We start from the raw sequence: 22,590 nt of genomic DNA on the forward strand, positions 1-22,590 counted from the left end.
CTCCCACTTCATCCAAAATTGTATAGCTAAAAGTCTGTACAGATTCTCAGTCATCCATGTCATGGTTGTCCCAAAGGTGCTTTTTCAGTAAGCAACTGGACTTTCTCATTTTTTCTTTTGAAGACATTTCAAAAGAAAAGACGTTTATCCAAGAAGCTTCTTCACCTCTGACTGGATGGTGAGGAATGGAAGGATTTGTACTCTTTGCAGACAGCTGGTCATTTGCATCCTTTGAGAGAATCGTTGAGGCCACTTGGAGGTTTATCTGTGTCCTCAGGGCCACCTGAGTGGTGCAAATGGTTCCTGTAGTCCTGTAGTTAGTAACTCAGTTGTGTTTAGTGAACTTGGCTTCCTCATTGACTTTTTGCTTGTCAGCAGGTCACAGAAGGGGACCACGTGACCTTGGGACGATGCAACCATCATAAATGTGAGTCAGTTGCCAAGCGCCTGGATTTTGATCACAAGACCACGGGGAGACTGCAAAGGTGGCAATGGTGAAAAGGGGGTCCCAAGTCGCTTTTGCTTAGGGCCGTTGGAACTTTGAACGGTCACTAAATGAACTGCTGTAAGTCGAGGACTTCCTGTACGCCATAAACCAATTCCAAAAATATCAATCAGCAAGGCGAAGACAAATAATAATAAAAAATAAGGCTTTCTGGACCGTCTAAAAACAAGGAATTTTCAACAGGTTTGGCCCTCAGTGTTCTAATGCAGGGGTCCCCAAACTTGGCAACTTTAAGACTTGTGGACTTCAACTCCCAGACTTGTGGACTTCAACTCCCTGGAGAATTCTGGGAGTTGAAGGCCACAAATCTTAACGTTGCCAAGTTTGGAGACCTCTGTTCTAATGGGTTGGTCCAAATGCTGGTTGGAGAAGGCGGATCCACGGATATCTGCAAGCCAAGCCTAGTCTTAGTGGATCTCAGTGCAACAGACGTGGCAGTGGAACAGATCTGCTTTCCAGTGGTCAAACCAGGTTTCCTTGAACTTGGGCTGTGTTTTAAATGGCTTCCCTCCAGATGTTGCAGACATCACTGGAGCTTTTCAAGAAGAGATTGGGCAGCCCTTTGTCTGGAACAGTATAGGCCAGGTGTCAATCTCGATTCAGGGTTGTGTTGGACCTCGGAGGGGGGGCACAGCAGGGATGGGAGTGGTCCAGGCTCCATTTTTGGCCACGACGGCCTCCTAAAGCCCTCTGCCAGCGAAAATGGATTTTTTTGGGGGGTGTCCCCCGGCCTCTGTTTTTGGCCACGACGGGCTCTTGCAACCCTCTGCCAGCGAAAACGGAGCTCGGCACACAGCCCTCCAAAGTTCCATTTTCGCTGGGGGAGGCCCCGCAGGCCGGTCCTTCATTGTTTATGGGGCGGCCCCGCAGGCCTGAACTAAGCACCCCGGGGCTGAATCTGGCTCGTGGGCCTTGAGTTTGACATCTCTGGTATAGGCTCTCCTGCTTGAGCAGTGCTGTGGTTCGCCGGCAGCCTCTGCAGACAGCAGTGGAATCGGACAATGGGAAAGGACCGGGACTAGTCCGGGAGTCTAGAGAGGACTCGGATGAGGGTGTCCTGTGTCCGATGCAGAGATGGGGCCAGGACCATCTGGGAGTGGGGTGCTGCCTCCGGAGTCTGGCAGCAGCAAGGCAAAGGACCCAAGGGAGCTTGTTCTCAGTGCGTGTATGCACAGAGCTGCTAGAAGCCAAGAGCAGCTAAGACAAAAGGGGCGACTCGGGAGTAAGGCTTGGAGGTGATTGCCCCTCCCCTAAGGTATAAAGGAAGTACAAAGGTAGGAAAACCTTTGCAGGAATCAGTCATTCGCTCAGTTCGGATTAAACCATGAAGCTCTGTGTACTTTGGTTTTTTCTTGTACTTCGGTTGGTTTCTTTTATAATTAATTGGATACTTCTGTTTTTGGCAGCATTCCACCGAACTGAAAGGTGTGTGCTTATCTTGGGGAACTGTTTAAGATTACTCTGTTTGGCTTTTTACAGTTCATTTGGCACTTTAGCTGTTGGCAGCAATTCAAAGGAGAGAAAGGTGGGTGCTTATCTCAAGGGACTGTTTGAGACTCATTATGGGCTGGGATTGAACATAATTCCCAGCGTTGAAATAAAACAAGAGTTGTTTTAATTAAACGTGTGCTTAATTACGGGCTTGGGAAGCCTTGGTCAGAACAAGCTGGGGGTGGGACTAGAGGACCTCCAAGGTCCCTTCCACCTCTGTTATCCTGTTAAACTAGTCTCTCATTCCGTGATTTGGTTCAGAAGAGAAACAGAACTGCTTATCTATCCCATGCCAAATTTCAACCCCACAGGAGCCCTTTCCCAAAGCGAACCACAGACAGGAGCATTGGCTAAACCCAACCCAAGTTAAAGGATGAACGTTATTGGGTGCAATCATCATAGGTGGGAGGTAAAAAAGAGCAAGGAGAGAAAGTAAGACCTGGGGGGGGGGGGGAAGGAAAATAATGCAAATTTCGAAGAGAGAGATTGAATTATCCCCATCTCAAAGTTTAATGCCAAGAGTCTCTTGGGCAGAAATGAACAGTCCAGCCGTAACTCATTTGGGCCACTGTCTGCTAAACTGACCGAGAGCACGGAAACATTTTTTAAGCACAGGCAGTCCTCAACGTACAACCAAATTCCCATCGCTAAGAGAGAGACAGCTGTTAAGGTGAGGTTTTGCCCCATTTTACGACCTTTCTTGCCACCATCGTTAAGTGAATCACTGCAGTTGTTGAGTTAGTAACATGGTTGTTCAGTGAATCTGGCTTTCCCATTAACTTGGCTTGTCGGAAGGTTGCAAAAGGGGAACCACGCGGCCCACAGGGACACCGCGACCATCGTAAATATGATCACATGATCAAAATTCAGATGCTTGGCTAACTGGGTTCATATTTATGACGGTTGCAATGCGCAACGATCACTTATTGGCCTTTTGCAACCTTCTGACAAGCAAAGTCAATGGGGAAATTGGATTCACTTAATTAACGGTGTGACTAAATTTAACAACTGCAGTGATTCCCTTAACAACGGTGGCAAGAAAAGGCATAAAATCAGGCCCTCACGTAAACAAAGGTCCCACTTAACTTAGTAGTAATTTGAGGCTCAATTGTGGTCGTACGTCAAGGACTACGTGTAAAACAAAATTCATTCTGCACAGGTTCTTTAACATGTATTTTTTAAACTTTTTAATAAATGCTTCATCGTTCATAAGGATGAGTCATTTTCTGGGGAGGGCTGGTGGTGGAAAGAGCTAGTGTTGATATTAGGGGGTTCAGAAACACCATTACCTTTTTTGGTGAAAAACTCCTTGGAATATTTTCCCAACACTGCGTATTTTCGAGGGATTTTTCCCAGCAGTTCAATGATCAATGCTATGTGATCTGCATTGGAGCATATTTCCAGCAAAACAGAGAAACATACAACAGTTTAATCAATACACGGCATGCACACAAGGAGAATGGCCCGGTACAGACAGAAACAGACCGGCCGTCCTGTTGAAAACACAGAGACGCGAATGTTGCTTGCAGCGTGAATTTAGGAGGGGGGGAGTTCGAATCAGAGGGCCAGGCCGCCTTGTGGGACAGCAAAGCACCCAATCCTTCGTAGCTTTTAAGTCCTAAATATATAGATAAGACAAGAGACAGAAAGATAGATTAGATATAGATAGATATAAACAAATAGATAGAATAGAGATATAGAGATAAATAGAGATAGAGATAAATATAGATTAGATAGATAGGTATAGATAAATTAGATATAGATACCGACATATAAATTAGATAGATATAGATATAAATTAGAGAGATGATAGATGATAAAGATGATAGATAGATAATGATATAGAGATATAGATATAAATTAGATAAATAGATTGAAATAGATATAGATGAATTAGATAGAGAGACAGATAAATTAGATGAGATAATGATATAGAGATACAGATAAATTAGATAATAGAGCGATAAAGCAATAGATTGATAGATAATGATGATATAGATGATAGATATAAATTATAGAGTGATATAGATATAAAGATATAAATAGAGTGATATAGATAAATTAGATATATAGATGAGATAGATAATGATATAGAGATATAGATAAATTAAACAGATAGATAATGATATAGAGATATAGATACAAATTATAAATAGAGCGATACAGATATATAGATAATCAGATACAGAGATGTAGATAAATTAGATATATAGATGAGATGATAGATATAGAGATATAAATTAGATAGATAGATAGATAGATAGATAGACAGACAGACAGACAGACAGACAGAGATAATGATTAGAGAGACAGAGATAGATAGATAGATAGATAGATAGATAGATAGATAGATAGATAGATAGATAGATATATTTTGGACATGTGTTCTGGGGCCCTGAGCTGCCAGCAAGCAATTCGCAGTCTGCTTCTGTCTGCGTCGCGGCGCCTTTAAAAAGAAGAGGGACTACCTCTGCGATTGAAGAATTCCCGAGAATACTTTCCAGAGAGAGCAAAGTGCCTTGGAATATTGCCTAGGAGCTCTATGATGTGAGCTATGTGGTCTACGGAGGAGAGAAACAAAGGACATAAGGAACGGGAAGGGCAGGGCAGGGCAAGGAGGGGATAAAAAAGAAGAGGGGGAGGAAAAATGGAATTAGTTTCTTTAAGAAAGAAAGAAAGAAAGAAAGAAAGAAAGAAAGAAAGAAAGAAAGAAAGAAAGAAAGAAAGAAAGAAAGAGAAGGAAGGAAGGAAGGAAGGAAGGAAGGAAGGAAGAAAGAAAGAAAGAAAGAAAGAAAGAAAGAAAGAAAGAAAGAAAGAAAGAAAGAAAGAAAGAAAGAAAAAGAAAAGAAGGAAGGAAGGAAGGAGGGGAGGGAGGGAAGGAAGGAAGGAAGGAAGGAAGGAAGGAAGGAAGAAGGAAGGAAAAGGAAGGAAGGAAGGAAGGAAGAAAGAAAGAAAGAAAGAAAGAAAGAAATCCAAAGAAGTTCTCCACGCGATCCCACTTTGGCAGGAAACCCCATGCAGAGGGTCCCGAGAGTTCAGGGACCGTCGGCAGCGCTTAAAAAGGAAAGCAAAAAAAGTAAGCCAGGCTCCTGTTAACACCGCTGCCAAGGACGCTCCGAGGAAACAGGTTCACAGATGGAAATAGGACTGCACAGGGCGGGTCCTCGACTTACGACTGTGCGTTGGCTGTTTCACACATAAGACCATGATCATCATCATCATCATCATCATCTTTTAATGACCCCATAATCCCTTGCGGGTGGAGTCTGGGCAATTGAATGGAGCTAGCAGAGTGTTTCCTGGCCGGATGCCCTTCCTATCACCATTGAGGAGTTTTGTTCAGCAGATACATTCTCATTGTGCCCAGAGAGAGAAATATCTACCTAGGATCGAACTCACAGCCACTCCTTCCCTTAAGACTGTGATCCTCTGATCAAAATTTGGGCGTTTGGCAACTGACTTGTAATTATGACGGTTGCAGTGTCCCTGAATAACCACGTGATCACTTAACAACCACATGATGCACTTAACAACTGTGGCAGAAAAGGTCATAAAAGGGGGCAAAACTCACTTAACGACTGGACTGCAGTGGGAATTTTGGGCTCCATTATGGTCGTAGGTCGAGGACTTACCCGTAAATCATTTAGTAATGATCGTATTTACCCAAAAGGAAGATAATAAACCAGAATTTAAGACTAATACCATAATAATACTAATACATACACACACACACACACACACACATTCCTGCCAGAAGCCATGCTCCAAAAAATTGCAGGGCAGGATGAAAAAAAGAAAAGAATGTATATTAATTGACATATTAACGCATATTAATATAAACATTTTGCCTAACATTTGTTTTTGCAAAACGATTTGCTAAATATTCTACTTTTTCCCCCCCAGCTTGAAACTGCTGTTTTCCAGCTGCCAAACAATTCTCACAGAATTGTTCCAACCTTACTAAATGATATTTAGTAGTCTGCTTGCTAGTTAGCAGGGCAGTTTATAAATTTAATAATAAAGCAATTATTCAGGTTTTTTTTTCTGCCGTATCTTCTATTTTTCCCCTTTCAGCAAATTCAAGATGGCAAATGTTGTCATCCCCACCACCCAAATTCGCAGATAATCCTTAAGAGATATAAAAAAAATCTGCCTAATGGGGTAAATACGGTCCAATGTCCTCAAAATTGGGAAATTGGCTTTCGGGGTCAAGTTTAGTGTCTCGAGATCGCGCCACACAAGGCTGTGTATCCAAGCTGCACAATTTCAATCTTTACACACACACACACAGATGCAGATCTTACAGGACGGGACAGAAATCTTCTCTCAGGATTTTGGGAGGAAAAATATTTCTGCAGAAGGGAGCGACTTACAGTTAGCAGTGGGATTTTAAAAGAGGAGGGGGAAATGCAGACTTTTTCCTCCCCTTGGAAATGAAATTGTTTTCAGGGACTGTCTCTTCATATGTATTTCCTAGGAATATTCACAAAGGTTCAAAGGACACCTAGATATTTAAATAACAAATAAAAAAAATACATACCCTCATCTCTGGAATAATCTTCACCAGAATGTGGCTCGAAGAGATAGTCTCCAGTTGCCAATTCAAAGGCCTAGGATTTTAAAAAAAAGAAAAAAGAGAAGGATATTTTAGCAGTGGACGAGTTTTTTCTCTTATTCAAGGAATACAGATAGTCCTCGACTTACAACAGTTCATTTAGTGACCGTTCAAAATCCCAATGCAGCTGGAAAAAAAATCTATGATTCTTTCATCATGCTGGATTAAACTTCTGATCTTTTATTTTACACTTATAACCTGTGATGACCCAAAGGGGCGTGGCACAAAGGCAACGCAGTTAAATAAGCAAGAAGAGTCTCTTTAATTACCTCCAACTTTGCCCCCAATATGTCCAGGTTAGCTTTAGCTGGAGAAAAACTCTCCCAGGAACAGTCTTTAAGTGGAGGAAATTCAGTTCGAAAACAAAGTACATACAAACTGTAACTAAAAATCCACACAAACCACACTGCAGTAATTAACTTGACAGGGCAGGAGAAGGAATTGCCGACTTGAAAGCACAGCCAAACATACACAGTTGGGAAGATGCCAGGAACACAGATAAGCCTGGACAATACCAGATAATTTGCTCCCTACAGTTTGCTGCGCGCAAGTTCCCTTTTTAAACACAGTGTTCCCAGCTGCAGCTAATGAAGGGAATCAAGGCCCTTTCCTCCCCTGTAAGCCATGCAACTCACGTTGCTCCCTTCTCCATTTCTCCCTGCGTGCCCTAGGATGAAGAGGCGGTGGGCCTGGATCTTCCTCTGAACTCCCTCTGCCTTGCTCTACCTCTCCCCTGCTCTGCCCAGCTGGACTGTGCCCTTCCCCAGTTTCTTCCACAGCCAACTGAGCCACACTCCCACTCCCTGTCAGCTGTTCAGCCTTCCCCTCCGAATCAGATTCCAACAGGGGCGTGACATAACCATTCCACCATCCTCATGGCCAGGTGGTTAAATGTCAGGTGAGTGGCAACTGCCTCCTATTTATGACGGTTTCAGAGTCTCTTGGGGTCACGAGATCCCCTTTTGCGACCTTCCGACAAGCGAAGTCAGTGGGGAAAGTCGGATTCGCTTAACAACGGTGGGACTAATTGAATAGCTGCAGTTGGTTCGCTTAACAACTCTTGGCAAGAAAAGTGGCAGAGAGAGGCAAAACTCACTTAACACAAAGGTCTCACGTAGCGACAGGAATGTTGGGCTCAACTGTGGTCGTATATCCAGGACTATCTGTCAATGAAAAACCCTTATTTACGTAGTTTTTAAGATGCAAATGAAAATTATTTCTATAAAGAGCAGTTGCTGGGTTCTTAGATGGAGAGCAGGGTTCGGTTTCTGGATGTGGGATTTAAAAGAAGCTTCACAGAAAATCTAAACCATACAAGAACATGGGCTTGTGCCCAGCATGAGTTTCAACGGCCACTATGCCATAAGCCAACCCTATCTGTGGGTAAGTGGCGTCAGTGTCTCAACTTACGACCATCATGACTTAACAACAGAAATTCCAGGTTCCACTTCAGTTATAAGTCAAGGATTGCATGTACACTTAAAATAAAACCAGAAGACAAAACTAAAACCTGATTTGGGAGTGCCCACATTGCAGCCCTGGTCAAAAGGGCCAAGCAGAGTTTATACCACCTGAGGCTTCTCAGGAAACAACAACTAAATGGAAAACTGCTGGTGACCTTCTACTGCTGCACCATAGAGAGTATCTTAACTTACTGCACTTGTGTGTGGTTTTAGTCCCACAGTTGTTCAGTGAAACTGGTTCCCCCCATGGATTTTGCTGGTCAGAAAGTCGCAAAAGAGGATGACATGAACCGTCATAAATATGAACCAGCTGCCAAGCATCTGAATGTTGATCACATGACCGTGGGAAATGCTACCACGGTCGTAAGTGTGAAAAACTTATTCCTTTTTTCCCCAGTTCCTTAAGACCTGTGGACTTCGACTCCCAGAATGCCTCAGCCAGCAAAGCCTTAAGACTTGTGAACTTTGACTCCAAAATTCCTCAGCCAGCAAAGCTTTAAGACCTGTGGACTTTGACTCCCAGAATGCCTCAGCCAGCAAAGCCTTAAGACTTGTGAACTTTGACTCCCAGAATTCTCAGCCAGCAAAGCTTTAAGACTTGTGGACTTCAACTCCAGAATTCCTCAGCCAGCAAAGCTTTAAGACCTGTGGACTTGATCAGAATTCCTCAGCCAGCAAGCCTTAAGACTTGTGCCAGCAAAGCCTAAGACTTGTGACTTGACTCCCAGAACTCAGCAGCAAAGCTTTAAGACTTGTGGACTTCAACTCCCAGAATTCCTCAGCCAGCAAAGCTTTAAGATGTGGACTTGACTCCCAGAATTCTCAGCCAGAAAGCTTTGACTGGACTTTGACTCCCAGAATTCCTCAGCCAGCAAAGCTTTAAGACTTGTGGACTTCAACTCCCAGAATTCCTCAGCCAGCAAAGCTTTAAGACCTGTGGACTTCGACTCCCAAAATTCCTCAGCCAGCAAAGCCTTAAGACTTGTGGACTTTGACTCCCAGAATTCCTCAGCCAGCAAAGCTTTAAGACTTGTGGACTTCAACTCCCAGAATTCCTCAGCCAGCAAAGCTTTAAGACCTGTGGACTTCGACTCCCAGAATTCCTCAGCCAGCAAAGCTTTAAGACTTGTGGACTTTGACTCCCAGAATTCCTCAGCCAGCAAAGCTTTAAGACTTGTGGACTTCAACTCCCAGAATTCCTCAGCCAGCAAAGCTTTAAGACCTGTGGACTTTGACTCCCAGAATTCCTCAGCCAGCAAAACTGGCTGAGGAATTCTGGGAGTTGAAGTCCACAAGTCTTAAAGTTGCCAAGGTTGGAGACCCCTGCAGTAGAGAACTTCCTTGTGAAGCGTTTACTGGATTGGGAGAGAAACTAGTCTACCTGAGATTAGACAAGAGTCAGATCAAACCTTCCATTGCTGGGAGTCTCAGGAATATGGTTACAAACCATGAATCCTGGTTTGTCACCACGTCTGGCAAATCTGAGCAGTGGAACAAACCGGAATAATCTTGGCCCGTCAAGTATAAGGCCAATGCTGTGACCGGTTTCTCTGAGGATCTTGGCACGTGCCGTGGCTTTAAGGGAGAATAAAAATAGATGTTCTAGAAGGTGCCGTCTCCTAGGGACGGCAAATCAACAGGACAACTGAACATACCAAGGACAGTCCCAGGATGCAAAGGAAAAAAAATGGTATTTGAGTATATTTGAGTATTGTAGTATTTGAGGGCCTACGAAAAAGACAAGGAGGGTCAGCCTGTTCTCCAAAGCACCAGAAGGCAGGACAAGAAGCAATGGATGAAACTAATCACTTAGTAACATAAATTTTGGGCTCAGTTGTGGTCAGAACTCAAGGACTACCTGTAACTAACTTCTTCTGGTATTACTACATAGACTACATTCCTGCCTGCAGTTAAGCATCAAAATGCTGTTCACCCAAAAATAGCTGTGCAACATATTTTTCTTCAAAGATCATATTTCCATAATTCATGAAAAGCTGCTTATGAAGGAGGGGAAAATGTCAACCACCGTTGGTGAAAAAAAAGAAGGGATCTCGCTAGGTTAGCACGCTTTTTTTTTAATAAGACTGTGTCGGGAATTTTATAGCAGTGGCTTTTTTTGGAGTTATTTCTGCATAGAAATAATCAGTGCTCTGTGTCTTGTCATTTCCACCCTTTTAATCTTCAACACTGACTTCAATGAGAAGTTTAGCAGTTTTTCTTTAGTTTTATATGTTTGCTGATTTATACCCATGATCACAAAAGAATGAAAGCTGGTAGCATTTTAGACAGGGTCAATTAAATACCAAAATAAAGTTAGTAGCTGTATTTATAGTGGGAAATTTGAAATGATTTCCAGTATTTGAAGGGCTCCCACAAAGAAGGTTGGGGTGTCAAAATATTTTCCAAAGCCCCAGAAGTCAAGACAAGAAACGATGGAGACTAATCAAGGAGAGAAGCAACCTGGAATTAAGGAGAAACTTCCTCACAATGAGGGCAATCAACCAGTGGAACAGCTTGCCACAAGAAGTTGTGGGTGCTTCATCACTGGAGGTTTTAAAGAAGAGACTGGACAGCCATTTATTTGAAATTGTACAGATTCTCCTGCTTGAGCAAGGGGCTGGACTAGAAGACCTCAAAGGTCCCTTCCAGCTCTATTCTGATTGACTGATTGACTGCCTCAACATCCGATGAAGTCTACACTCATTGTGGGCAGACGAGTTACACCTCCCCGGGCAACCTGTGGTCTTCTCCACCTGTGGGCTGCCAGGAAGAAGGACAGTAGGTTCCACAGCCCTTCAGGGTAAGTTTGGGAAGTGGGATTCGTTCTGCTGCCAATTGAGTTACGCGCCTGATATCTTGATTAGGGATCCTTGAAATGTCCTCCTGAGACAAATGTCTGTGGTTCTGTTGAGTAGGAGGAATGTGTGAAGTGGAAGCTTCGGAGGAGACTTGCTCATGGCAGCCAGCAGGGGGTGACAAATCTTCTTCCACCGAGTGGTGGTAACTGGGGGGCGGGGGGGGGGGTAGGATTCTACCAGTTTGGACCGGTTCAAGCGAACTGGTAGTTCCGGTGAGCATTTGGCCCCGCCCACCAGCCCATGCGCTTCCCTGTGCTTTATTTCGTTTTTTTAGAGCAGGGGTCTCCAACCTGAGGGGATCTCCAACTCGTGAGTTTGATCCTAGGTAGAGGCAGGTATTTCTCTCTTTGGGCACATTGAGAATATATCTGCTGAATAGAACTCTGCACTGGTGATAGGAAGGGCATCCGGCCATTAAAACACTCAGCTCCATTCAGTTGCCCTGACTCCACTGCGACCCAAGGGATTATGGGGTCATTCAAAGAAGATGATTTCTGATTCAGAAGCAGGAAAACAAGTACACAATGCGGTTCTTACCATACATGCTGTACTCCAGATATCAGCGGGTGTACTGTAACCTGCCCCTATTAAAACTTCAATCGATCTGTACTGTCGGGTCTGGATATCTTCCGTAAAATGTTTATGCTAAAAATTAAAAAAAAACCAGAAACGACAGGCATTAATTTACAAAACGCTCCAACTCAGCTAGGAGACTTAAAGAGCGAAGTTGTTAGACGTGTTTAATTAATTACAACTTACCACCCAACAAGCATTTCCCAGGTCGGCAATTTTAACTCTAATTTTATCGGCGTTTCTTGGATCTAACGGATTCACCAGCAAATCAGCAGCCCGAGTTTTTGCTATTAAGAAAGAAAGGAATAAATTTACAAAGTTAATATGCAGAGCGCGTTAACCCAACATTCATCTTTTAAAAGAAATCCCCAATTGCAGAGAGCAAAAAATAGCTGATGTCTTCGCCATCTTTCGAAAAGAGAATTCAAAATATGTAGGAAGAAAATGTTTTAAAGCAGGGGTCCCCAACCGCCGGTCCGCGGACCGTACCGACAGCGGAACAAGCCTTACCGGGCCGCTGGTTGCTGGGCGCCGCCATCTTTTTGGTAAAAAAGCAATTTTTTAAATCAAAAGATGGCGGCGCCAGCGCTCGGTGAGCTTTTCCGGGTAGAAAGCCATTTCTACCCGAAAAGCTCACCAGAGCGCTAGCGCGCCGACTTTGACGAAAAATCACTTCCGTGACATCACCGGAAGTGATTTTCGTCAAAAAGATGGCGGCGCCAGCTGACGCCGAACGGGCATGGCGCCAGCTGACGCCGGAACCGGGCCGCAGCGAAAAGGTTGGGGATCCCTGTTTTAAAGGATACGCCAATGATTAACCAAACGTGTTACAAATTACAATCACCATCATTTTAACCATCGTCTATCCCAGTAATGGCGAACTTTTTTTTTGGTGGTGTGCCGAAAGTGCGCGTGCCGGCACTCACAATGCAATGCGTCCTGCCCTCCCTGCACATACGCACGCAACACCCTCCCTTACCTGCACTGCGCATGTGCACACCTCCCAGCTGAATTTTGGCCCGTTTTGAGGCCTTTTTCGGCCTACCAGAGGCCCGAGGGAAGCCTCTGCAGCCTTTGAAGGCCAAAAAACGGGCCTTGTTTCATCACTTCCGGTTTCGTCACTTCTGGTATATCCGGAAGGCCCGTTTTTTGGCCACCCTGAGGCTGCAGAGGCCTCCCTCGAGCCTCTGGGAGGCTGAAAAAGGCCTCAAACGGGCAAAAAATCAGCTGGGAGGCGCGCGCATGCGCAGTGCAGGCAAGTTTGGCTGAGGCTCGCATGCCTGCACAAATGGCTCTGCGTGCCACCTGTGGCACGTGTGCCATAGGTTCACCATCACAGGTCTATCACTGTGGGATAGGCCTCTTCCTCATGTTTCCAACCAATATGATCCTAAGCTTTCTTTGGCCAACTGGTCCCACAATTCTTGCTTAATATATTACAATATGATACACAATTTTGAAAGAGGCTAACAACTTAAATAATTGCCAGAAGAAAAGCCTCTTAATATATTTTCTTTTATCAAGGATTTTTTGTTTAAAACCTCTTTTACACATTTCTTTCTTTCTCTCTCTCTCCAGAATAAACCACACCACACAGAGCAAAGTAAAATAAAATTTTATTAAGTTGAAATAACAATATAGGCATAACATTCAGAAGGGTTGCAAGTGAGGATCGTGCGATTCGCCGGGGACATGGCAACTGTCAATAAATACATGTCATTCGTCAAGGGTTCTAACTTCGATCGGGTGAACACGGGGAAGGATGTTGCAAATGTCGTAAGTGTGAAAACAGTCATGGCACTTTTGCCAATGCTGCTGTTAACTTCAAACAGTCACTAAACGAATGGATGTAAGTGGAGAACTACCTGTACTGTTTCTGCTAGCCTCATTACAGCAATAGCACTTAAGACTTATGTACCACTTCACGGTGCTTTTTAGCCCTCTCTCAGCGGTTTACAGTCCTCATTTGACCTACCTCGGAAGGATGGAAGGCTGAGTCAACCTTGAGCCTGGTGGGATTTGAACTGCCAAATTGCAGGCAACTGGCTGCATCAGAAGTGGCCTGCACTCTATTGTACTGCACTCTAACCACTGCGCCATCGTGGGGTCCATTGGCTGTCCTTTCTATGTCAAATTGGGGGGGACACATCACAACCCAGCTTCATAATTTTGATCAGACAATATCTGTACATAAAGAGAGATGCCCACCTGCCTATTTTCGTCTCTCAAAATCAAATTAAATTAGCAGGTTAACAGAGTGGGAAGGGAACTTGTAGGTCATCTAATCCAACCACTCTGCCCAAGCAGGAGACCCTACACCATTTCTGACAGATGGCAGTGCAGTCTCTTCTTAAAAGCCTCCAGTGAGGAAGCTCCCACAACTTCTGAAGGCAACTTCTGTTCTATGGATTGATTGTTCTCACTGTCAGAACATTTCTTCTTATTTCCAGGTTGAATCTCTCCTTCTTCAGTTTCCAACCATTATTCCTTGTCTGGCCTACAGGCACTTTAGAAAATAGCTTGAGCCCCTCCTCTCTGTGGAAGCCCCCCAAATACTGGAAGACTGCTCTCCTGTCTCCCCTGGTCCTTCTCTTCACTAGACTAGCCAAGCCTAGTTCCTGCAACCGTTCTTCATTATGTTTTAGCATCCACTCCCCTCATCATCCTGGTTGCTCTTCTCTGCACACTTTCTAGAATCTCAACCTCTTTTTTATAGTGTGGTGACCAAAACTGGACGCAGTACTCTAGGTGTGGCCTTACTAAAGCTTTATAGAGTGGTATTAGTACCTTACTTGATCTACCTTACTTGATCTTGATTGTATCCCTCTGTTAATGAAACTTAGGATTGCACTTGGCTTTTAGAAAGGTGCCTCTTTAAATCAAGCACCACTTAGAACTTTCCATATCCGACATTCTGATATAAGATAATTACAGGTAGTCCTTACAACAGTTTGTTTAGTGACCGTTCAAAGTTACAAAAAAAAGTGACTTAGGACCATTTTTCGCAGTTGAGACCTCCACAGAATTCCCACGATCACGTGATCATGTTTCCTTTTTTTATTGGTTTATCAAAACATAAAATACAAAGAAAAATTCAAAAAAATGTAATAGAAAACTAGGAACAGGGGGAAGGGAAAAGAAAAAAATATATGGTATAAAGGGGGGAAAGGAAAGAAAAAGACACTGACTTCCAACTCCCTTTAGCAGAGGAGATAACAGCATTACAACCACAACTTTTTACTTTTACACAACTGTATATATAAGCCATTATTAAGCCACAATAAGCTTACCTAATTAGCAAACACAAAATCAAACTTTCGTTTTTTTTCCCCATTGCAAACACAAAAATCCGGAAGCAATTTCGAACTAGAAACAAGGTTCGATATATTCTCTTCTTTGGATAAAAGAATCAATTTGACCATCTCTTCTTCTCTTTGCTGTGGGGCGTAATTATATGCTTCTGTTAACTCATTAATCTTTGTCATAATTCATATTAAGAGAATCCTCTGTATTCTTTCTCTTTTTTTTTTTTAAACCCCAAAGGGCGAAAACTTTTTTCTAGTTTGGATATTTCACTAACTTTAAAAAAATACTCAAATATGATATATGATCAAATTTCAAATGCTTGTTTGCAACGGTTTCATACTTATGACAGTTGCTATTTCCCAGGGGTCATGGGATCCCTTTTTGCGACCTTCAGAAAAGCGAAGTCATTGGGGGAAGCCAGATTCGCTTAACAACCATGTTGGCCTATCAGCTGCAGTGATTCACTTAACAACGGTGGGAAGGAAGGTCTTAAAATGGGGCAAAACTCACTCAACGAATTTTGTTGAATACAGGTTGCTCAGGACTACCTGTATGGAGCTCAGGACTACCTGTATTCCACAAAATTGGTCCCCTTGGGTTAAATAATTTTAGCTTTTTTAGTAATAGCTTTAGTATAGTAATAGTAATAATTTTAGCCGGCCTGTTAATTTTCTGGTATTAATGCTACAAGTCTAAGAGGGTTGGATAATCATGGTTTCTATACCGTGAGGTGAACAATTCCTCGTTCCGATGTTATTTATTCAACAATGGCTGCTAAATCTCTCTCTCTCTCTCTCTCTCTCACACACACACACACTATGATGACCCGGAGTGTAACACAAACATAACAAAATCCAAAACGTAAATAAATGTCCTTTAATGCCTCCAACTTGGCCCCACTGTTCAATAATTCTCAGTTGGAGATTAAACTTATTCAAAAATAGTCTTCAAAAGAAAGCAATACAGTCCGAACTTAATGAGCAAATGGTGAAATAAAAAACTAAAACAAACTACAATGAAGGAATTTCCACAATGGACCAGGATAAGTAATTACCAACTTCAAGGAGATAACAAGGCACAGTCTGTTAGAAGGACGCCATCCAAGATAACTTCAGCCCAGAAAAAAACACGCTTTGCTTCTGGCAACGCTGTGTTTTAACCGTCTCTCTTATATACTATTCTCCCCAGCTGCAACCAATGAGGGGTATCATGGCCACTTCCTCTCTCGTAAGCCAAGTTGTTCCCTTCTCCATTCCTCCTTGCGTATCCTAGGATGCAGAGGGGATGGGCCTGGTTCTTCCTCTGACTGCCCAGGTGGCCTCTGCCCTTCCCCAGCCTCCTCCACAACCTCCGGAGCCACACCTCCACTCCCTGTCGGCTGTTTCTCCTCTCCCTCAGAGTCTGACTCTAATAAGGGCATGACACACACACACCCTCCTTCACTTTCACACTTACAATCATGATTCACAAAGCTTCAGCTAGTTAAGACTCCCACGCATGGCTTCTAAGTGAAGTTTGTGAGGCAAAAATTCTCACAACCTGCGCTGAAAAGTTCACAAACATCTCGCAAAATTCACCACAGCAGAACTGTCAAGCAAAATTAATATCTCACAGTCAGCCCCTAAACATGAGTATTATTATTTTTTCTTTCAATGAGCTGGGGAGTTTTCCGCGTGCAGCTGGTCCTCAGTTTACGATCTCAATGGAGCCCAAAATTTGTGTTGCTAATGTTGTGGTCTGCCAGCAGCCTGTGGAGACGGCAGCAGAGTCAGACAGCGGGGAGGAACATGGGCCAGTCCGGGAGTCTGGGGAGGACTCGGACGAGGGTCTTGTGTCCGATACAGAGATCAGGCCAGGGCCAGCTGGGAGTTATGTGCTGACTCGGGAGTCTCCGGATTCTGGCAGCAGTGAGGCAGAGGAACAGGGGGAGCCTGTTCCCAGTGCGCACACATGCGCAAAGCTGCCAGAACCCAAGAACAGTTAAGACAAAAGGGGCGACTTGGGAGTAAGGCTTGGAGGTTATTGGCCCTCCCATAAGGCATAAAGGAGGAGCAAAGGGACATGAGCCTTTGCAGAAAGCAACTTTGTTCATACTGGTTGGTTTGAAACCTGAAGCTCCGTGTTGAATTTGTGCTCTGCTTGGCCTCGTATAACTAATTGGAAATTTAGTCGTTGGCAGCATTTCAAGGAAGATAAAGGTGTGTGATTATCAGACTTATCCTGAAGGACTTTGGCAAACTTCCATGGGACTATTTACAAACTGTTTGAGAATCATTACGGGCTGTGAATGACTAAAATTCACAGCTGTTGAAATAAAGAAAAAAGGGGTTTTGGGACTAACGTGTGTTTGTTACGTGTCTCAATAAGCCTTGGTCAGAACAGCTAAGCGAGAAATGTGTTAAGTGGGTTTTGCCCCATTCTGTGATCTTTCTTGCCACGTTTCTTTAAGTGAATCGCTGCAGTTGTTAAATGAATAACACAGTGGTTACATGAATCTGGTTTCCCCACTGGCTTTGCTTGTCAGAAGGTCGCCAAAGGGGGATCACGTGACTCCAGGAGACTGCCACCATCGTAAATATGAACCAGTTGACAGTTGATTTTGATCACGTGACCATTGGAATGGCTGTAAGTGTGAAAAATGGTCGTAAGTCACTTTTTTTCAGTCCGCTGTAACTGTAACAGCCACTAAACAAATGCCTTTTGTAAAATTGTCCTGCAAATGCCTAGGGAAGTAATTATCTCACTATTGAACATTTACAGAAAGAATTGTAGATGAAATAATAATCTATGAAAATATATTCCACAATGATATCTCTCTCTTTCCATCTATATCTATCTATCTGTCTGTCTGTCTGTTTTTTCCATCTCTCTCCATTCATCCATAGCTATGTCTGTCTGTCCATCATCCTCTCCATTCATGTATCCCTCTCTCTCCATCCATTTCTATCTGTCTGTCTATCCATCTCTCTCCATTCATCCATGTCTGTCTGTCTGTCTGTCTGTCTCTATCTATCCATCTCTCTCCATTCATCTATATCTATCTACTGTACCTACCGTTTGTCTGACTATCCATAATCTCCCTCCATTCATCCATCCCCCTCTCTCCATCCATATCTATCCATCTATCTGTCTGTCAGTCCACCCACCTATCCATTCATCCATCTATTTCTCTATCCATCCATCCATCCATCCATCCATCCATCTATCTATCTATCTATCTATCTATCTATCTATCTATCTATCTATCTATCTATCTATCTATCTATCTATCTATCTATCTATCTATCTATCCCTCCATTACAATTGTGAGGAAACAATGATTTTCAAGATTTATATTTTTATATTAAATCTAATATTATATATTTCATGTGATCTGAATATTAAGTGAACTGCTCAGTGGCTGAAAATCCGTTCGCTCTTTTCTCGGCCTTCTTCCCATTTCCCAACTTCTCCTTTTATTCCTTTTTGATAAAAATCCAACATTGGCTCATGGCCACCATGGTTTCAGAGACAATGAGCTGTGTGCTGCTAGAAAAGTTGCATGTCCGTCAACATCATACACTTCACGAGGAAGAAATGACCAAAAAAAAGTCACATCAGCTTTATCCAAAACTCGCTTTCACGTTATTGCTACAGAAATAAAAAGTATTGAAAGCCAAGTTGACATCCATCCCGCTCATCTGATCCAACAAAGAATATGAACCAAGTCCAAAAGCATTCAACACTTGTGATAAAACCAGGTTTGCTGTTTTTCTCCACTTTGGCTGCTAGTTTTCTAGGACTTCTGCTGCTCATTTTCTTGCCTTGCTATCCTCAACAGATTGCTAAATTCCCAACATTCTTTTCTAAGTTAATTTCATCTCTTTAACTTTCCAAGAACTTGGCTCTTTTCTTGTTTTCTCGTACTGCAGCTGGCTAGACAGAAGTCCTTCAACCATTTATTCTGCAAAAGAAAAAAGAAAAAAAAACCCACTAAAATATAATCTTATGTATCAGAAGTAATGAAAATAGATACTGAGGCATTCTCCTATTGGCTGATCATCAGGGCCCAAATAATGCAACGGAGATTAATTTATGTTTCTATATTAATTATTCAACTCAGAGAGAGGTTTTCAGCTAGCTAGGTGTTCTACTCTGTATTTTTCAGAGTGACATTATGCTTCTCCCGAAACAGGGGAGGAAAATATATTATGGCCTTCCAAAGTATACTAACATCCTTAACTGACCCCCAAACTCCCTTGCTATTAAAACACCCTACTGTTTTAAAAGTTTAATGCTAACCAAGCAACTGGGATGTGTTGAAAAGCAAGATCTTACCTATATTTCGTGGTGGGATGTCGATTTGAGAGCGAGGCTGAGGTTAGTTTGGGTATCGTAGACAATGTGGCTTATTTGACTCTGTCCCAGACAATGTTGCTCATTTATGTGCCTCGGGCTGAATCTTCTACAGGAACATTAGTAGGTAAATGTACAGCAGGTGTCTTGCAAGATCATTACGTGGAGAGGCCCCATCAAAAGAATTTTCAGGGAAAACAGCTGGCTTTTCGAATTAGCGTAACAATGGCAAAACTGCATATTCCTCAAAAATACCTTTTTAATCTTTATCCTGGTGTGGAATCGTCTGTCTATCTATCTATCTATCTATCTATCTATCTATCTATCTATCTATCTATCTATCAATCTATCAATCTATCAATCATCTATCATCATCTATCATCTATCTATCATCTATCTATATCTATCTATCTTATCTATCATCTATCTATCTATCTATCTATCTATCTATCTATCTATCATCTATCTATCATCTATCTATCTATCTATCTATCTATCTATCTATCTATCTATCTATCTATCTATCCATCCATCCATCCATCCATCCATCCATCTATCTAGAAATACCACTCATGCATCATCACAAAATCTCCAGAACTATAAAGCCTACAAACTTGAAATTTGGCCCGTATGTTCCTCTTGCCTTCTAGGTGCTCACTAAGAGAGGATTTTTCCAAATGACCATCAGAGCTATTAGTATTTCGTATATTATTATTATTAACACGCTCTGATGCTAAGGAGTTCTACTCCCCCTCCCCACCTGAAAAGAAATCTGTTCCAAATGCAAAACACAAGCAGAGGAGAGGAGTGTCAGTTTCAGTTTTAGTTTCACAGCAGCAACCAGCTTTAATACAGAACAGTTGAGCTAAGCCACGCCTGGGCTCCTTCCTTGCTGTCTCCTCCTTCTCACACAGCAAATACTCTTTCCGTTTCCAAACAGCCCTCAATTCTCTTACACACTGACAGGACGCTAGCCAGATGAATACCGATGGATGCTGGTAGGCAGAGGCACAATTCCCCCCCACCCCATTTTCCTCCCCAAGAACTAAGTCAGACCACATAGTTTCATAGTGAAGCACGGGTATCGAGCTAGTTATAAATATTACAATCAGATATCACATAACGGTATCAGTTAAGAGGATTCACCCACCCACCCCACTCTAAGAAAGAGTACAACTCAAATCCCACAATTACAAATTAATTGCAGAATAATCCTTCCGGTCCAGCCTTCTTTTTAAACTTTAGAATTGAATGTACTACTTCGTTTTTGGGTTTGTTTTTCCTATAGAAATGGAGGAACACAAATCTGTACTTTTTTGGTACAAAACTGTAATAAAAAAACATGAAGAAGGAAGCAGCTTTTTGGAATTACTTAAAAGTGTTTGTTATGCTGCTTGACGTTAAAGACAAGATTAATAATCTTTGAGGGAAATTGTCTGGTATTACTGCAAATAATTGCAATAATTATTTTAACATTGCAATGTTATCTTTTTGTTGTTGTTGAAATGTGCCTCATTTTGGAACGTCTGTTGAGATAAATACATAATCTGCATAATTCTGGGATCTGGGTATGTGTTTAGGGTCAGTACTCAACCATTTCTATTACTGTATTCAGGGATCGTCACTATACAGGTAGTCCTCGATTTACGACAATTGAGCCCAAAGTTTCCATTGCTAAAGGAGGAATGTGTTAAGTGAATTTTGCCCCATTTTACAAACTGTCTTGCCGTGGGTGTTAAGTGAACCACCGCGGTTGTTCAGTTAGTCACACAGTTGTTAAGTGAATCAGGGCTCCCCCCTTGACATTACTTGTCAGAAGATCGCAAAAGGGGATCACGTGAATCTGATTCTGAGGGGGAGATTGAGCAGCTAACAGGGAGGGGGAGTGTGGCTCCGGTGGCTGTGGAGGAAGCTGGGGAAGGGCACAGTCCAGCTGGGCATTCAGAGGAAGACCTAGGGCCACCCCATCTTCATCCTAGGGCATGCAGGGAGGAACAGATAAGGGAGCAACATGGGTTATGGGGGAGAAAAGGGCCCTGATTACCTTCATTAGCTGCAGCTGGAAAAACAGGATTTAAAAAGGGTGTTTGCACACAGAACCTTGCTGGAAGCAAAGTGTGCATTATCTTTGCTTGTCAAGTCTTATCTGGGTTCTGGCGTCCTCCCAACTGTGTGTGGTTCGTTGTCTTTTGAAGTCTGCAATTCCTTATCCTGCCCTGTCTCATTAATTGCTGCAGCATGGTTTGTGTTGGTTTTTATTTATAATTTATATGTACTTTGGGTTCAGACTGAATTTCTTCCCTTTAAAAACTGTTCTTGGGAGAGTTTTTTTTCTCCAGCCAATGATAACTGGACATTGGGGGCCAAGTTGGAGGAAATAAAGGGACTTGACCTACTTTTGTGACTTTGTTGCTTTTGTGCCACTCCCCGGGTCATCACACCATCATAAATATGAACCAGTTGCCAGATCATGTGGTCAAATTTTGATCATGTGACCATGGGGATGTTTGCAATGGTTGTTCAGTGTGAAAAATGGTCGTAAGTCACTTTCCACCCCCAGTGGCTTCGTAACTTCAAACGGTCACTAAACAAACAGGTCATAAGTCAAGGACTACCTGTACTCAAACTCCGAAAACAAACAATATTCCCTTGACTTGATATTTATAATAAGGTGGATCTTTCTCAATGCACTGGAAGCGAAATAAAAAAACTCTGAGAAAAATACACAGACATTGTAAAAATGTACAGGTACTCCTCGACTTACAAAAAGTTGATTTAGTGACCATTTGAGGTTACAACGGCACTGAACAAAAGTGACTAATGGCCATTTTTCACACTTATGACTGTTGCAGCATCCCCATGGCAACGTGATTTGCATTTGGATGCTTGACAACTGACTCACATTTACGACAGTTGCAGTGTCTCCCGGGGTCATGTGATCCACTTTTGCGACCTTCTGATAAGCGAAGGAACCAGACTCACTTAACGACTGTGTGACTAATTTAACAACTGCACTTAACAAAAGCAGCAAGGAAAGTCGTAAAGTAAGGCAAAGCTCACTTAACAACTTTCTCACTTAACAGCATAAATGTTGAGCTCCATCGTGGTCGCAAGTTGAGGGTTAGTGGTGAACACACAACCACGTGTTTCCCTCAGGTGTATGAGAGGGAAGATGGAGTACCACAAATTCTTGCTTAGAGAAATAAATGACACTTAAGTTGCTCACAGTCCGTTCTATCTATCACACGGCTGCAACTGGACGAGAGTAATAACAGCATGGGAAGAATATGACTAGTAACATTTATGACATGCTCACCCAACATCAACAAGTCAAAATCAACCAAATTAACAAAACAAATTAGGCCTGGAGACTAAAACATATGAAGAACAGCTGCAGGATTTGGGTCTGGCTAGTCTAAAGAAAAGAAGAATTAGGGGGACAAG

At 42.7% G+C, this 22,590-nt stretch overlaps 1 protein-coding gene and 1 long non-coding RNA gene across 8 annotated transcripts in view; both read right to left on the minus strand.

Moving 5' to 3' along the window:
- The window catches only part of SRPK2 (SRSF protein kinase 2), a 117,651-nt gene that overhangs the window by 4,516 nt on the left and 90,545 nt on the right, over positions 1–22,590 (minus strand). For 3 of the 7 annotated variants that reach the window (XM_087967775.1, XM_087967777.1, XM_087967776.1), the window contains 5 exons: positions 11,692–11,792; positions 11,470–11,577; positions 6,537–6,606; positions 4,465–4,557; positions 3,286–3,378 (listed from right to left, as the gene is read on the minus strand). In XM_087967775.1, coding sequence (XP_087823901.1) covers positions 3,286–3,378; positions 4,465–4,557; positions 6,537–6,606; positions 11,470–11,577; positions 11,692–11,792 — 465 coding nt within the window. Of the gene's footprint in view, positions 1–3,285; positions 3,379–4,464; positions 4,558–5,894; positions 6,349–6,536; positions 6,607–11,469; positions 11,578–11,691; positions 11,793–22,590 lie in introns of those variants that run through there. The other 4 variants (XM_026677211.2, XM_087967779.1, XM_087967778.1 and 1 more) reach the window with 3 other exon arrangements.
- Positions 18,398–19,491, minus strand: LOC148130155 (uncharacterized). The gene is made up of 2 exons (XR_015750037.1): positions 19,129–19,491; positions 18,398–18,754 (listed from the first exon to the last, which is right to left on the minus strand). It is a non-coding gene; the product is annotated as an uncharacterized LOC148130155 (long non-coding RNA).

The sequence above is a fragment of the Notechis scutatus genome, chromosome 6 (genome assembly GCF_049901735.1).
Source record: "Notechis scutatus isolate UNSWTSFEM ecotype Mainland chromosome 6, rNotScu1.2, whole genome shotgun sequence".
Taxonomy (NCBI): domain Eukaryota; kingdom Metazoa; phylum Chordata; class Lepidosauria; order Squamata; family Elapidae; genus Notechis; species Notechis scutatus.